General features: G+C 31.3%; 1 protein-coding gene across 2 annotated transcripts; it reads right to left on the bottom strand.

Annotated features, from left to right (window-relative positions):
- Window positions 1-2,793: 2,793 nt before the first annotated feature.
- LOC110619768 (actin-depolymerizing factor 1) lies at window positions 2,794-5,208 on the bottom strand. Of its 2 annotated transcripts, XM_021763317.2 has the most exons (4): window positions 5,032-5,193; window positions 4,888-4,906; window positions 3,301-3,566; window positions 2,794-3,184 (listed from the first exon to the last, which is right to left on the bottom strand). In XM_021763317.2, the coding sequence occupies exons 3-4, from the start codon at window positions 3,546-3,548 to the stop codon at window positions 3,034-3,036; spliced, it is 399 nt and encodes a 132-aa protein (XP_021619009.1). In that variant the 5' UTR covers window positions 3,549-3,566; window positions 4,888-4,906; window positions 5,032-5,193; the 3' UTR covers window positions 2,794-3,033. The 2 variants fall into 2 exon arrangements, with proteins under 2 accessions (XP_021619009.1, XP_021619008.1); XM_021763316.2 differs by lacking the exon at window positions 4,888-4,906 and having other exon boundaries at window positions 5,032-5,208.
- Window positions 5,209-15,382: the final 10,174 nt, after the last annotated feature.

Genomic DNA, 15,382 nt, shown 5'->3' with positions numbered 1-15,382 from the left:
TATAAATTTCAATTTAATTAATAAATTAATTTTTATATTTTTAAAATTAAATATTTAAATTTCTATATAATAATACCTTTAAATTCGAGATTCTGTCGTTTATATAAGTTCGTTAGTAACTGATTAAAAAAAAAATTAAATATCTAAAATATTTTTATAAATATTTAAATTTTTTTTAAAATTAATAAAAAATTTTAATTGTATACATTATATTTTAGTCGTAAATTCTATTTTAATTAATAAATTAGTCTTTATATTTTTAAAATTAAATTTTTAAATTTTTTATATTTAATTCGTTTAAAATTATAATTTTTTTATTTATTATAATATTAATTCAAAAGGTTAAATCTATTTTGAAAATACTCTTAAATTTATATCATATTTAAAAATAATTGAAATTATAAATATTTTTTTTAGGTTTTAAAATTATAAATATTGAAGTATTTTAATAATAAAAATTAAACAACCGTTAAAAATTAATTAAATTAAATAATATAGAAAAAATTAATGAAAATTTAATTATTTTTTTAAATAAAAAATAAATAATTTAATAAATGAGAATAAATTTATTATAAAAAAATTTAAATATATGATTTTAAAAGTATACGATGGATTTATTGACTATATTAAAACTAAATACTGTTTATTCATTTAAGAAAATTAAGAGATTTTTAATTTAAACAGATTAATTATAAAGAGATTTAAATATTAAATTAAAAAAATTAATTTATTAATTATTTAAAATTTAAAAATTAAAAGGTAATTTATTATTTTTTTAAAAAATACAAATAATATAATAACAACAATAAACTTTATATTTTTTTAATAGTATCCTTTGTTCATATTATTTTATCATTACATTATGAAAAATATATTTTTTAAATATATGTTAAATAAAAATATATTAAAAAATACTAAAGACATTACTATTTAAAAAAGAAAAATTACTATTTAATCCTTTAAATTTAGTAAAACTCACTAATAAGTTTTTTAATTTTTAAAAATATATTAAAACTATAAAGTAGTAAAAAATTTATTAATTAGTCATTTTATTAATTTTAACTATTAAATGATGAGAAAAATCTAAAATAAAATATTAATTAATTTAATTTTTATAATAAATTTTATTTATACCATCAAAACTAAATAATAAAATATTTAATATTTAAAATTAATAAATAGCACTCACAAATTTAATCTGCTGGTAAGTGCATCTAAGTAAATTTAAGAGTTCTCAATTCTACTCTCCCAATTTTAAATTTCCATTTAAAAAAAAACTAACAAATAATTAATTAATAGATTTTATAATACTTTAAAAACATTGTAATGAATTTATTAAACCTGAAAAATTAAATATTTTTTTTTTTAAATATCATTAAGGAAAAAAAAACAAGTTTGATACTATCATAACAATCTCTCATCCTCTAATTTTTTGTTATTTTTTTTTATTGTTATAAAATTATTGTTTATTTTTTTATTATAATTTATATATTTTTATATTATAATTAATATATAAATTGTGATTATAATTCTATTTAATTTTATTTTTTTATAATTTAATGTTCCATTAATTATTCTTTTTTAATAAATATCAAAATATTTTTAAAATAAATTTAAAATATTTAAAATGAGTTTAATTAAAAAAATTAATAAAAAATTATTAAATAAAAAAATTTAAATATTTATGATAATTTATATTTATATCCGACAATTTAAATTTTATATGGTGAACTTAAATTTTTTTAATTACTATAATTATAACTAAAAAAATTAAATTAAATTGATATAATATAATTATAGTCAAAAGAATTAAATTGAATTGATATAAGTTAACAATAAATTACAGTATAACCCCTTAAATTCTATTGAAATAATAAAATAATTTATAAATTACAGTATAATCCCTTAAATTCTATTGAAATAATAAAATAATTTTTAAAATACATATTTTTATTACAACAATATTATATTATATTTATTTTATTTTTTATTTTTTATTTTCACTTTTATATAATATAATAAATATTAATAAAAATTTAAAATATAATAAAAAATTTCAGAATTTAAAATATATAATATTTTATTTTATTTAAAATATTATTAATAAAAAATAAAATTTATCAAACATAAAAAATATATACATAATCAATAATATTATATAGAAATTAAAATTTATCAAATATAAAAAATATATATATAATTTATAATATTAAATATAAACATCTAGTAAAATACTTTAATATATTTTTATATATTTTTTATATAATAAAATTTTTATATAATAAATATTTTATTTAATATAATATATTTAATATTATATAAATATAAATATAAAATATATTTAATTTTAATATAGAATTTAAATTAAAAAATTATATATTTTATTAATAATCAAAAACTTTAAAATCTATATTGTAATTATCATCAACTCATAGTCAATTTAATTCTTTTATCATAGTAGTAAATTAAAAAATTTTAACTTTATCATTTAAAATTATTCAATTTAATTCTTTAACTATAGTGATAAATTTTAAAAAAAAAAGTTAATTTTACCATCCATTTAAAGTATTAAATATATCCCTCGAAAAAATTACCTTTAAGTTCAAGAGATAAAGTCAAGCTTCCTTCCATTGGAATCCACTCATGCCTTTCTACTGCCATTAGTTTGCATCCAACCACGGTTCTAGTAACGCATCATGGACAAGCACAAGACAACTGTAATAGTCCAGATGGATTTCTCATTCTTCTCAGAGAGAAACCATCTGGCATCCGACGAAGGAAGAGAGATACATAGGATAGAAAATGATCAAATAAGAGATTCACAAGCAACCAAGGTGAGAACTATACCCCCCACAAAACGTCATATAAATGATGTTCGTAAATATCACATTGAAAGGGGATACCCTCCCCATAAATCCAAAAATACTATAGAGACACGATGAAGAAGCAAATTATAGGTTCAAATTATATAAACGTTACACTTAGTGACCCCAATAATATGGGCTTCTCCATCACATTGTAGGTATCCTACATTCAATTTGATCGGCTTCTAATAACGTCAAGACCCATTTCTGTAGGATCTGTAGCTTGCAACTCTACCTGAATACCGTCCAATTCTCTTTTGAACCTGTCCTTGGAGCTAGCATAAATCATCTTGCTTCTCACTTTGGATGTATCAGGAGACCTTCACACGTATTTCAACAGTAAATAAATATATATATAGATAGATAAAACAGAAAAAAAAGTATAAAAGCAGAATTGACTAATAATAATTTGGAATGAATAAAATTAACTATTTACCATGCAATAAAAACAATCCTACTCTTCTGGCAGTTCTCATCAGTTACATAATCGAAATCATAGACAGCATAGCGGCACTCATTAGCAGGAAGGCTTGCAGCGAAGTCCTCATAACTATCAGTTGGCTCACCGAGTTTCTCCACAATTACCTGCTTCTGCTTCTCCTCAATCTTAAAGACAATGAAGCGATGGGTCCTTTTTGCCTTCAATTCTAAAAACTTCAGCTTGCAGTCATCATGCACAGCCATTCCAGACGCTGCATTTGCCTGAAAATGGAAAGAAATACCAGTCAGTATTGAAGATCAACTAGGAGACATAATATGGCTGGAAATCCACAATATTCTTAGATTTGATGAAAACATCTAATTAGTCAATATTCAAGAACTAATCAAAGAACTGAACAATGACAAAATTAAAACTCTCTTTTTAAGCCCCATGATTGCCTAGTTTTGCTTTCAAGGGTAGACACTTGATTTTTACCATCTTTGTGATCCTACTTAGCACCGTCCATATAATCCCTTGACCAGTTTGCTTTTTTGTACTGATATAAGCTTTAAAAATGAAAATATTCCGCTTAATTTACATGATTCATCTTGTAAAATTGATCAACTACAGGAGTCATTTTTCCCTCCACAAAATACTCACATTAGTCTGTTCTCTTCGAGGACAAACTTATGGGTGCCACCCCAGTCCCCAGCAGTATATAATTGTAAAATCAATCTCCAATATATAGTCTTCACTGTCCATAAATATTTCAAAAAGAATCGTACTTTTAACACACTTCTTTTTTTTCCCCCCTTTTTTTCATTTTCAGGTTATTCTTCAAATATCTAGCATATAATTTACAGTTCTGAGTTCACAATTTCTAAGATTCTTCATTAGAGAAGAATCATTTTCCAATTACCATGAATTTTCTTTTTTTTTTCCGCCATAATACCTAATGTAAAGGAAAGGAAGACAGAAAGAAAATTCCAAATTCGTAGCCTATATAAATCTAGTAAAAAAGAAAAAATTAAGAAAATAAGATTTTTACCTTCTCAGGAATTGCCACTACCTCCTAGCATCTAAGAGCCATATCATTCATCACTATCATTCACTTAGCCATCAAAAATTAAATTAAAAGAATAAACAAATAAATAAATAAAGCAATCAAACCAAGTGGCAGAAGCAGATAACACGCCACACCACAAAATTTCCTTATAGTTGAGGAAATAAATATATAATATAAACCAAAAATTAGAAATTAGAAACTCTGGTTAAAAGGCACATAACAACACCTAAAATTAGTCATTGCCTGAAGAGCCACAAACGCAAAAGCCAAATACTAACGCAAGTGCCAATTTCAAAGAAAATAGCAAAATGCAAGGTGACTCACACTAAAGTAATCAGAGAATGAGGCACTGTTATCATCAAAGCAAAAGCACAAGCAACAATCGACCCAAATACCAAAAGAGATCATCAAAATAACCAAGCCGATTCCAGTCCAACATACTTATTCCCCCAAAATAAAAGGTACAATTCAGATCATTAAACCGCAAAAACACCTGATCAAAACTTGTAATCTGGCGAAAATTTTCACATATTCACCTAAAAGTTCTCTATCAAACTTCATGATTCCACACACCATTATCATCATCATCATCAAAAACCGTTGAAACAAAGAAAGCGAAGAGGTTAGAATTGAAGTTAAATCACAGTCTTATACCATAGGGAGTTATAGAAGTCGCATACCATTTTCTCGAGAAAATTACAACGGACGAAAACGAGAGAGAAAATCTAGGGCCAGGAGGAGAGAGAGAGAGAGAGAGAGAGAGAGAGAGAGGTGGTGGTGATGATAAAGATAGACTTTCTTTTATTCGAAAATGCGAAGCCCTTTACTTTCTTTCGCGTTTGGTGTGTGTGGTGGCTGCCCATCTAGTACCACGGTCACGGTCAATTATAGATGGCGTCTAATCCACTAACATGTCGACACGTGTTGCTTCTGGTGGAAAGTATGCCACATGTTGGGCGGTGCGATTGGCATGTTTGTCACGTAATGAGGCTGCTTCGTGGCGTGGCTAATTGCGCTCGTCCGACGTCGTTTATTAGCAACAGCTGTATTCATTGTAGTCATTTTTCCTTTTGGTCCTATCCAGCATGATAATTTTTGAAGTGAAATCTCCTTTATTTATTTTTTCTTTGCTTGTGGTAAAAAGGTACATGTGTTTTTTTACTCAGATAATAAAATGAAGGAAAAATTATTTTTAATTTTTAAAATTTAATAATTTAGTTTTTATATTTTGAATCTATTAGAATTGAGGTTTTTCGTGCATTAATTATTTTTAAAATTATTAAAATAGCTTTAAATATATAATATTCTTAAAATTTTAAATTACATCCAAATTTTTTTTGTCAATATTCATTTATTGTGAAAAGAGTCAAACCGTACAAAACAACTGAGAAAACGGTTATTTACACTTCCTAGAAATCTCACTCCTTCCAAATCTATCAGTATCGAAGCAAAATAAACAAACAAAGAATCAGCAAATCACACACAGACAGCAATTATTAATTCAACTCAGTAATTATGTCCGTTGATCCTTGCCTTCAACAACCCCTTTTGCTGCAACTCAAATCCACTACAGCACCCATCCAACATTTCTATATATACCACCTCAAATTTCAAGCCCATTTCATAGCAGTCAAACAAATTTACTCAAACAGAATGAATTACCCGATACAACAGCAGTCGTCAGTAATCTTTCAGTCTATACTCGCAAACACATTCCTTCACCTAATAAATATAATTCGAGGATTCCACCACCCATCTGCAACACAAAGACCACAAAACAGCCCTCAACCAAGCATACCACGTGCATGAGAGACCAGTATACCCATATGCCTTCTGCCCATCCTTATGTCCACCAATCAATTCTATTACTCCATGTCCCATTCTCTGCCATTAATTTCAATTTTACTGTACTTGCTACTGTCTTCACAATTAGTCCTGCATCACCACCGGATTGATTAAACACCGCCTGGTTTCTCTCCTACCATACATAATACATAGTAACAGTAAACGCAATTCTTCTTACAACTGCTAGCATAAATTTTCCAGTAGTCTTTCAAGTGAACCAACTAACTTACCTTCTCCACCTAAGATGGCTTCTCTTAATCTCACATCTATGGAGCACCTCCCTCCACACCAGAGAAGTCACAATCAAAGAATAAATGTTCCACCATCTCCTTCTGATCATAGCAGAAGCTACATTTAGCACCATTCACCATCACAGAAAATAGGGCTGTTAGACACTGCATAACCCATCTCACAAACTTATTTGAAAAGCATAAGCCTATCAACATTTACTCTATAAAGTCCCATTGAACTGAGGCTTTTTCTCAAATTTACCTTTATGGCACAAGAAGCAGCTCCATCGCGATATTATTATTTACTAAAAAATTTTTATTAAAATAGAAAATATAGATAGAGAATTTCTTGAATGTATAGAAAAAAGAAATATGTATATATATAAAAAATATGTATATATAAAAATAAAGAAAGTGCTAAATATTTCTCACAACATGAAACGTGAATCAAACTCATGTTTAAATTGAAATTGAAATACTGAGTTGAACATAGTAAAATAAAAAATTGAAAGATTTCGTTGAAATTATACGTTTCAAAATTTTTTTAAAAAAATCTTTTCTAATATTTTTTGATTTAAAAAAATATTATCAATCATTTACGCGCACAAGAAGCGGCTCCATTTCATCTATGGTAATTTCTAACTAGCTCATAAGCGCCAAATTGATTACTCTATCAAGGATTTTGCGCAACTTGTTTGCAATTGTCTCTGTAATAACTTTGTAAATAACTGTTCAACATGCTGTAGATCTAAAGCCCATCAATGAATATTTATGTTCATCGATTTATTAAAAATAAATAGTTTAGTTTTTATATTTTTATTTTGTTATTAAAAAATTATCTTCACAGAAAAACTTTAGTTTGATGAATCAAGATCTATAAATTAAAATATTGAGTTTTGAAAATAAATTAATATTGTATTATATTTGACATAAAAAATAAAAAAATAATTTCCCCTAAAATCAAACCTACAATTATAAATAAATTTTAATTAAAATAAATTGCATAACAAAAAGACATGGGCTTTATACGCGCTAAAGATAAGGATTCATCCTGCAAAAGAGGTGGCTTTAAGGGTGCTATGTGTTTAGTTAAATATATTATGTAAATTAATTTTAAAATTTTAAAGAAGTTAAAAAATTTTGCGCTACTATTTAATATAGAAAGAAAAAAAAAAGCTTGCACTCTTATTCACGATAAAAATAAAAATAAAAATAATTTATCATTATTTAAAATAAATTAAAAATAAAAATATTGTTTAAAATAAATTTGATCGTTTATTTAAATTTAAAAAAATTAATTCTAATTCAAATACATGATGAAGTTGTAATTTTATTTCAAATAAAATTCTATTTAAATTAATTATTACTTAAAATAAAATTTAAAGTTTATTTAAGTTTGTTTACATCTCTGAGTATATTATTTTATATTTTAATATTAATTAATACTCATTAAATTAAAATGTATTTCAGTTATCATTATATATATATATATTACTGATAATTGTAGCTGGAATAAGAGCGGAAGGCTTAGATTTTGAGTAAAGTTTGTGTTTAGATATAAATGAGTTGAACTAAAAGAAAGAGTGAGGAAGTTAATGCCTATCAACGGCCACTCCAATGTCAAATCAGTAAACTGCTAAAAAGACTGAGTGTAATAGATATTTTAAATTTAGAATGATTGTGTAAAAATACGTACCTTAAACTTGTATTTAGGTTGCTTTTATACTGTAAGAAAAGAAGGTCAATTAGTAGTATCCCTAAAAATTCGACTGGTACTAACTAGTGAATAAGAGATTCTGTGATAGTAGGTACTTTATGGATTTGTCTTATTGTAACATCCTCAAACCCATAGCTAGAGTAGTGCCATCACTAGGTAGGGCTAGGCTATTTCACTACTAGAGTAAGTGGCCTTAGGGAATGTGCTAGCATAACTCTAAACTGCTAATAACTGAATCATAGAAAACTCAAATAAATAAACAGACGTATTCAGAATTAAAGTAGACAGTGTGATTAGCGAGTCGGGAACGAGACACTTTCGGGAGGTGCTTGTTTAAATCCGTTATGCTAGCTTAAGTGAAAAGGACTTCTAAAGGCTAAAAGCATATTTTGGTAGGTCAATCTATGATTGTTGAAAGTTTGAAAACTAAATTGAAACATGGTAAAGAGTTTAGTGGGTTAAAGTATAAATATGGAAAGTTAAAAAGATAGAATTTAATGTACCCAACATGTGTCACCTAACTAAGGAAAGAAGAATTGACCAAGCAAATAAAAAAAAAAAGGGATTGTCTTCTCCACCATTTCATTGCCGTAGCTCACATCCATTGAAAACCAAAGCTTGGTTTTGTCTTCCTTCCACCAAAGCCAAGCCAAATCTCACTCAATCAACTTCTTCCTTTAACCAAAATTTACCCTAAGACCAAGAGCTAAAGGAACAGCCATATATTGAAGGAATTGAAGAAGGAAAGTTTAGGGTTCCATATACATCAACCTTGAAAATCAAAGGTGAGCTTAGAAGTGTGTAGGAAATGACATCTTTTCATTTATTCATGCATGAATTTGAATTATAAAGCTTTAATTTATAGTTTATTCAATCCTTCTCTAAGATATAAATTGACCTAGGTGAAGGAACATCAAAGGGAAAGAAGATAGCTAGAGAGTAGAAGTGGAAAAAAGAAAGAGGAATTAAAGAAAGGTTTGGTGTTTCTTTGATTTTCTGTTTTCCTTGAATTTTCACATGGACATATGAAGTTGGAGATTGATTTTACTTGCTGGAAATATTGCTTTGATTGTATAAATATGTTATATGTATGTTAAAATGGTGTTTGAAAGGCTTAGAGTAAAGAAACTTAATATGAGAGCTTAAAGTGCAAATCTGGCAGAATAGGTTTTAACAGGGCAGCTTGTGTTAATAAGTTCATAACTTATTATGTTTTTATTAAAATTAGTCCTAAGATATACCAAATGAAAGCTAAGACAAAGAGCTAAAACTTTCATGAATTGACCAAATTTGAAATCTGTATGTAAGATGATGAAAATTGCAAGTGAACCTAAACTGGACACAGTGGTAGTGCATCCGGAACAGAGTCTATTGATGACACCATAACTAATTTTGTACTCAGTGAAATTTGTTAAGACCAGTGCCAATTGAATCTTAAGAAGTATACCTAAAAATTTGTAGAAGACACTTAAGCTTAAATTTGTATGAAAATGCATGAATATTATATGTTTTGTGATACTATAAACAGGTACCAATACTGGACTGATTAAGACCTGATTGAGCAGCTTGTAAAGAAAAATTCATAACTTAAGCTAGGATGATCAGAATTGCATGAACCATACCTTGTTGGAAAGATAAGACATAAATGTACATTTCTTATGAGAAACTGAAGTTAAATTGTAACTCTAAACTACTTGAAAAGTTGATGCAATATATGGCAGAATGTAGTTTTCTACATTAAAATGCTAAGTCAATAAAGTTTTGCACTATTTGCCATGAGTTTTCCATATTGTAAATCTTGGCATATGATATATGTAACTTGGAAAATGAATTCAAATAGCTTCAAATAGCATGCATTTTACATTGATACATTGAATTAATAGTACTTGGCCCTGGTAAACGTAATAGGAGTCGAGGTTAGTATAAGGGTATGGCATGCCATATAAACATACAGAGTTCGCAGTACTGCTACAGATACATGAGCTATATTTGAGGTTCCATAACTGGTACCTCATAAGCATGGTCACAGAGCCCTGCTATCACAGTTTTGGCCTCTGAGCCAACCGTTCGGCACCCTATGCCTACCCTTATAACTCCTTATCTACCTAGTCGATCCTACTATGTGTTTATAAAGGCTAAGATCTTAATTAAGATTGATACTTAATTTTGTGAACTTATTGGTGAATGTTAACATGTTTGCATCTATGAGTTTGTAATTGTTTACTTGATTATCTATTTATGCGAGCTTGTTTGTTTTATTATGTTATTTGTTGTTATCACCCACTGAGCATTAGCTCAGCGTGTTGGTTCTTACCTCACGCAGGTTGTAGATAAAGTAGATACGCGGAGTTCATCAGAGGTCTACATCAGATATTAAGGCCATTATCATAGCTGGTAGTTTTGAGTCTCTGAGTCATAGTACAGTTATATTTTGGCAAGTACATATTTAATAGAGTGAGTTGTAAAGATTATGTAAATCAAGGACTAGTAAGATATCAAATGACAGTTGTTAGTGTAATTATAAGTGTGATTTTCATATGTATTACAGGTTAAAGTGCTAATGAAACAGAGAAAACTCTGCCGAAAATTTTGGTTTAAAAATCTCACATTTATGTTAATCACTTGATGAAATTTACATACAGTACCTAAGAACTTGGTATTTACAGATAAAAGAAATTGTTTTAGTCTGGATATATCAAAAGTGGCATAGTTTGTGACATTCCTTACTCTGTCTACTCTTTGATAGGGTAAGGGGTGTTACAATTAGTGGTATCAGAGCAAAGGTTTAGGCGATTCTAGGTCATAGTATGTATGTGTATATGTGTCATATATGTACATGCCAAAATGAGTTACAGCTATGATATGGTTCTGATGTAAAACTCTTCTTTGTGTCTTTAGGTCATCTAAAAGATGTCATCTGAGTCACAGAGAGCAGCAGATGAAGAGGTAGAGAGTCATGCTCCCTCTGAGGCAGCTGCAGCTCCTGCTGCTCTTGCACCTGCTGCTGCTCCTCCACCTGCTGCTGCTGGCGGACCAGGGCAGGATGCATTGTTTCAGCAAATAGCTGAGTTGCTTAGGAGGGTTATACAAAATGTACCAGAGGTACCACCACCACCTGTAGCAGTCCAGGGTCCCCCACCTGTTGTAGCCCAAGCACAATCTAGGCCTCCAATAGAAAAACTCAGGAAGTATGGTGCTACGGATTTTAGAGGTAAAAAAGAAGATGATCCTTCAGCTGTAGAATTTTGGTTAGAAAGTATAGAAAGGGTTCTACAGCAGCTACAGTGTTCACCAGCAGAGAGCTTGATGTGTTCAGTATCATTGCTAAAAGATGAAGCCTATAGATGGTGGACAACATTAATACAGATGATTCGACCAGAGCGGCAGACTTGGGAATTCTTTTTGGCAGAGTTTAAGAAGAAATATGTTGGAGCCTTATACACAGAGGAAAGAAGGAGGGAGTTCTTATACCTCAGACAGGGCAGGCTTACAGTAACTGAGTATGAGCGAGAATTTGTTAGACTTAGTAAATATGCCACAGAGATAGTTCCTACAGAGGAAGAAAGATGTAAACGCTTTGAGCAAGGATTGCATGCTGATATGAGGATGTACCTCACAGCTATGCATATCCGGGAACTCTCAGTTTTAGTAGAGACGGCCCACAGCCTAGAGCGAATTAAAGAAGAAGAGCAAAGTAGAAAGCAGAAAGGGCAGCAGAAGAGGAGCCAGAGCCAGTATCAGGGACAATCCTCTGCATCTCAGACAAGTAGTAAGAGACAGAGGGAATTTCAGCAGACAGGGCAGAGAGGACCACCTAGGCAGAGTCAGAGACCTAGGCAGAGTTCAGTAGTGAGGTCTGGACAGCAGACTACCTCAGTATCCAGTACAGGAGGACCAGGCAGAGGGTTGCCACCAGTATGTGAGCATTGTGGCAGGAGACACGGTGGAGTATGTAGGAGATTGACTGGGGCTTGCTACTTATGTGGAAGCTCAGACCACTTTATGAGGGATTGTCCTAGAGGCCAGTCAGTGCAGCCTATACAGACAGAGAGATCTTTGCCAACAGGGTCTAGAGGCAGAGGTAGAGGTAGAGGTGAATCTAGCAGTGCTCAGAGTCACAGAGTATCAGAGACAGTAGATAGGCCAGACACTAGAGCACCTGCCAGGGCATATGCTATTCGTGCAAGGGAAGACCAGGACAAACCAGATGTTATAGCTGGTAAATTTTCTATCTTTCGCAAATATGTTTATGCATTAATTGATCCTGGTTCCACACATTCATACATCAGCATACCCATCAATAATGAGAAGGGAATTGAAGTAGAACCTTTAGAGCATGACATAGCAGTGACCAATCCCTTAGGACATCTTGTGATTGTGAATAGAGTTTACAGAGATTGTCCTATATGTGTGCAAGGTCATACCTTTTTAGGTGACCTGATAGAGTTACCTTTTAGAGAGTTTGATGTGATTTTGGGCATGGATTGGTTGTCTAGACATCATGTCATAGTTGATTGTAAGTTAAAGCGAGTCACACTCAAAACATTAGAGGGTTCTGAGGTTATAGTTGTGGGTGAGAGGTCAGATTACCTCTCTAATGTCATATCTGCCACTACAGCTAGGAGGTTGATTAGAAAAGGCAGTACAACCTATCTGGCTAGTGTGATTGAAACTCAGAAGGAAGGTCCTAGTGTGTCAAACCTATCCACAGTATGTCATTTTCCAGATGTATTTCCTGAAGAGTTGCCAGGGTTACCTCCAGAAAGGGAAGTGGATTTTGCTATAGAAGTTGTGCCAGGTACTGCACCTATTTCAATTGCTCCTTACAGAATGGCTCCTACAGAATTGAAAGAGTTGAAAATACAGTTACAAGAATTACTTGATAAGGGCTTTATTCGACCTAGTGTTTCACCATGGGGTGCACCAGTGTTGTTTGTGAAAAAGAAAGATGGATCTCTTCGATTGTGCATTGATTACAGACAATTGAATAAGGTAACTATAAAGAATAAATATCCACTGCCCAGAATAGATGATTTGTTTGATCAGTTGAAAGGGGCCAGCATTTCCTCTAAGATAGATTTGAGATCGGGTTACCATCAGTTGAGAGTTAAAGGGGCAGATGTGCCTAAGACTGCATTCAGGACACGATATGGACATTATGAGTTTCTGGTTATGCCATTCGGGCTAACAAATGCACCTGCATCATTCATGGATCTGATGAACCGTATCTTCTATCCATATTTAGACCAGTTTGTTGTAGTATTCATTGATGATATTCTGGTATACTCTAAAACTAGGGAAGACCATGACAGACATTTGAGGATAGTATTACAGACTCTAAGGGAAAAGCAACTTTATGCTAAGTTCAGTAAATGTGATTTTTGGCTCAATGAAATAACATTTTTGGGACATGTTGTATCAGCAGAGGGAATCAGGGTAGATCCACAGAAGATTAAAGCTGTACTGGAATGGAAGCCACCAAAGAATGTTGCAGAGATCAGGAGTTTCTTGAGTTTAGCTGGGTACTACAGACGGTTTGTGAAAGGGTTTTCACTTATAGCAGCTCCATTGACTAAATTACTACATAAGAATGTTAAGTATGTTTGGAATGATAGATGTCAGGCAAGCTTTGACAAATTGAAGACTATGCTTACCGAAGCACCAATACTTACACAACCTATTTCTGGCAAGGAATTTGTGATATACAGTGATGCTTCTCACAATGGACTTGGATGTGTTTTGATGCAAGAAGGTAAAGTGATTGCCTATGCTTCCAGACAATTGAAGCCACATGAGAAGAACTATCTTACCCATGATCTAGAGTTGGCGGCCATAGTTTTTGCACTAAAGATATGGAGACATTACTTATATGGTGAGAAATGTTACATCTATACAGATCATAAAAGTCTGAAATACTTACCCACGCAGAAGGAGCTAAACTTGAGACAGAGAAGATGGCTGGAGTTACTGAAGGATTATGATTGCATTATAGATTATCACCCAGGCAAAGCTAATCTGGTAGCAGATGCACTTAGCAGGAAATCCTTATTTGCATTAAGAGCGATGAATGCGCGGTTGACTATAGCGGATGATGGAGCTATCATAGCAGAATTGAAAGTTAGACCCAGCCTGCTACAACAAATTAAAGAAGCACAAAAAGAAGATACAAAGATAGCTTCATGGACTAGACAAGTACAAGAGGGAAAGAAGCAGAAGCATGTGATAAGTGATGATGGCTACTTGTACTATGGTGACAGAATATGTGTACCTAACATTGGAGAGTTGAAACAGAGTATTCTTACAGAGGCACACAACAGTCCATATGTTATGCATCCAGGTAGCACTAAGATGTATCAAGATCTGAAGGCGCATTATTGGTGGCCGGGTATGAAAAGAAATATAGTTGAATTTGTAACAAAATGTTTGACATGTCAACGGGTAAAAGCAGAGCATCAGGTTCCATCACGGTTATTGCAGCCTATCGCTATACCAGAATGGAAATGGGATAGAATTACCATGGATTTTGTAACAGGATTGCCACTCACACCAAGGAAGAAAGATGCCATCTGGGTAATAGTTGACAAGTTAACTAAATCAGCGCATTTCTTGCCAATCAGAATGGATTATACATTAGAAAAGTATGCAGAATTGTACATTAATGAAATTGTGAGACTGCATGGTGTTCCTATCTCTATCATATCAGACAGAGATCCAAGATTCACATCCAGATTCTGGAAAAAACTACATGAAGCTCTAGGGACAAGATTGAATTTTAGTACAGCTTTTCATCCTCAGACAGATGGCCAGTCAGAAAGAGTAATTCAAGTTTTGGAAGATATCCTAAGAAGTTGTGTAATTGAATTGGAAGAATTAAGATCTTAGCCTTTATAAACACATAGTAGGATCGACTAGGTAGATAAGGAGTTATAACGGTAGGCACAGGGTGCTGAACGGTAGGCTCAGAGGCCAAAACTGTGATAGCAGGGCTCTGTGACCATGCTTATGAGGTACCCGTTATGGAACCTCAAATATAGCTCATGTATCTGTAGCAGTACTGCGAACTCTGTATGTTTATATGGCATGCCATACCCTTATACTAACCTCGACTCCTATTACGTTTACCAGGACCAAGTACTATTAATTCAATGTATCAATGTAAAATGCATGCCATTTGAAGCTATTTGAATTCATTTTCCAAGTTACATATATCATATGCCAAGATTTACAATATGGAAAACT

This window comes from Manihot esculenta, chromosome 7, assembly GCF_001659605.2.
Source record: "Manihot esculenta cultivar AM560-2 chromosome 7, M.esculenta_v8, whole genome shotgun sequence".
Taxonomy (NCBI): domain Eukaryota; kingdom Viridiplantae; phylum Streptophyta; class Magnoliopsida; order Malpighiales; family Euphorbiaceae; genus Manihot; species Manihot esculenta.
Note: the sequence above shows the minus strand (reverse complement) of the source record. Positions and strands in the feature narration are given on the sequence as shown.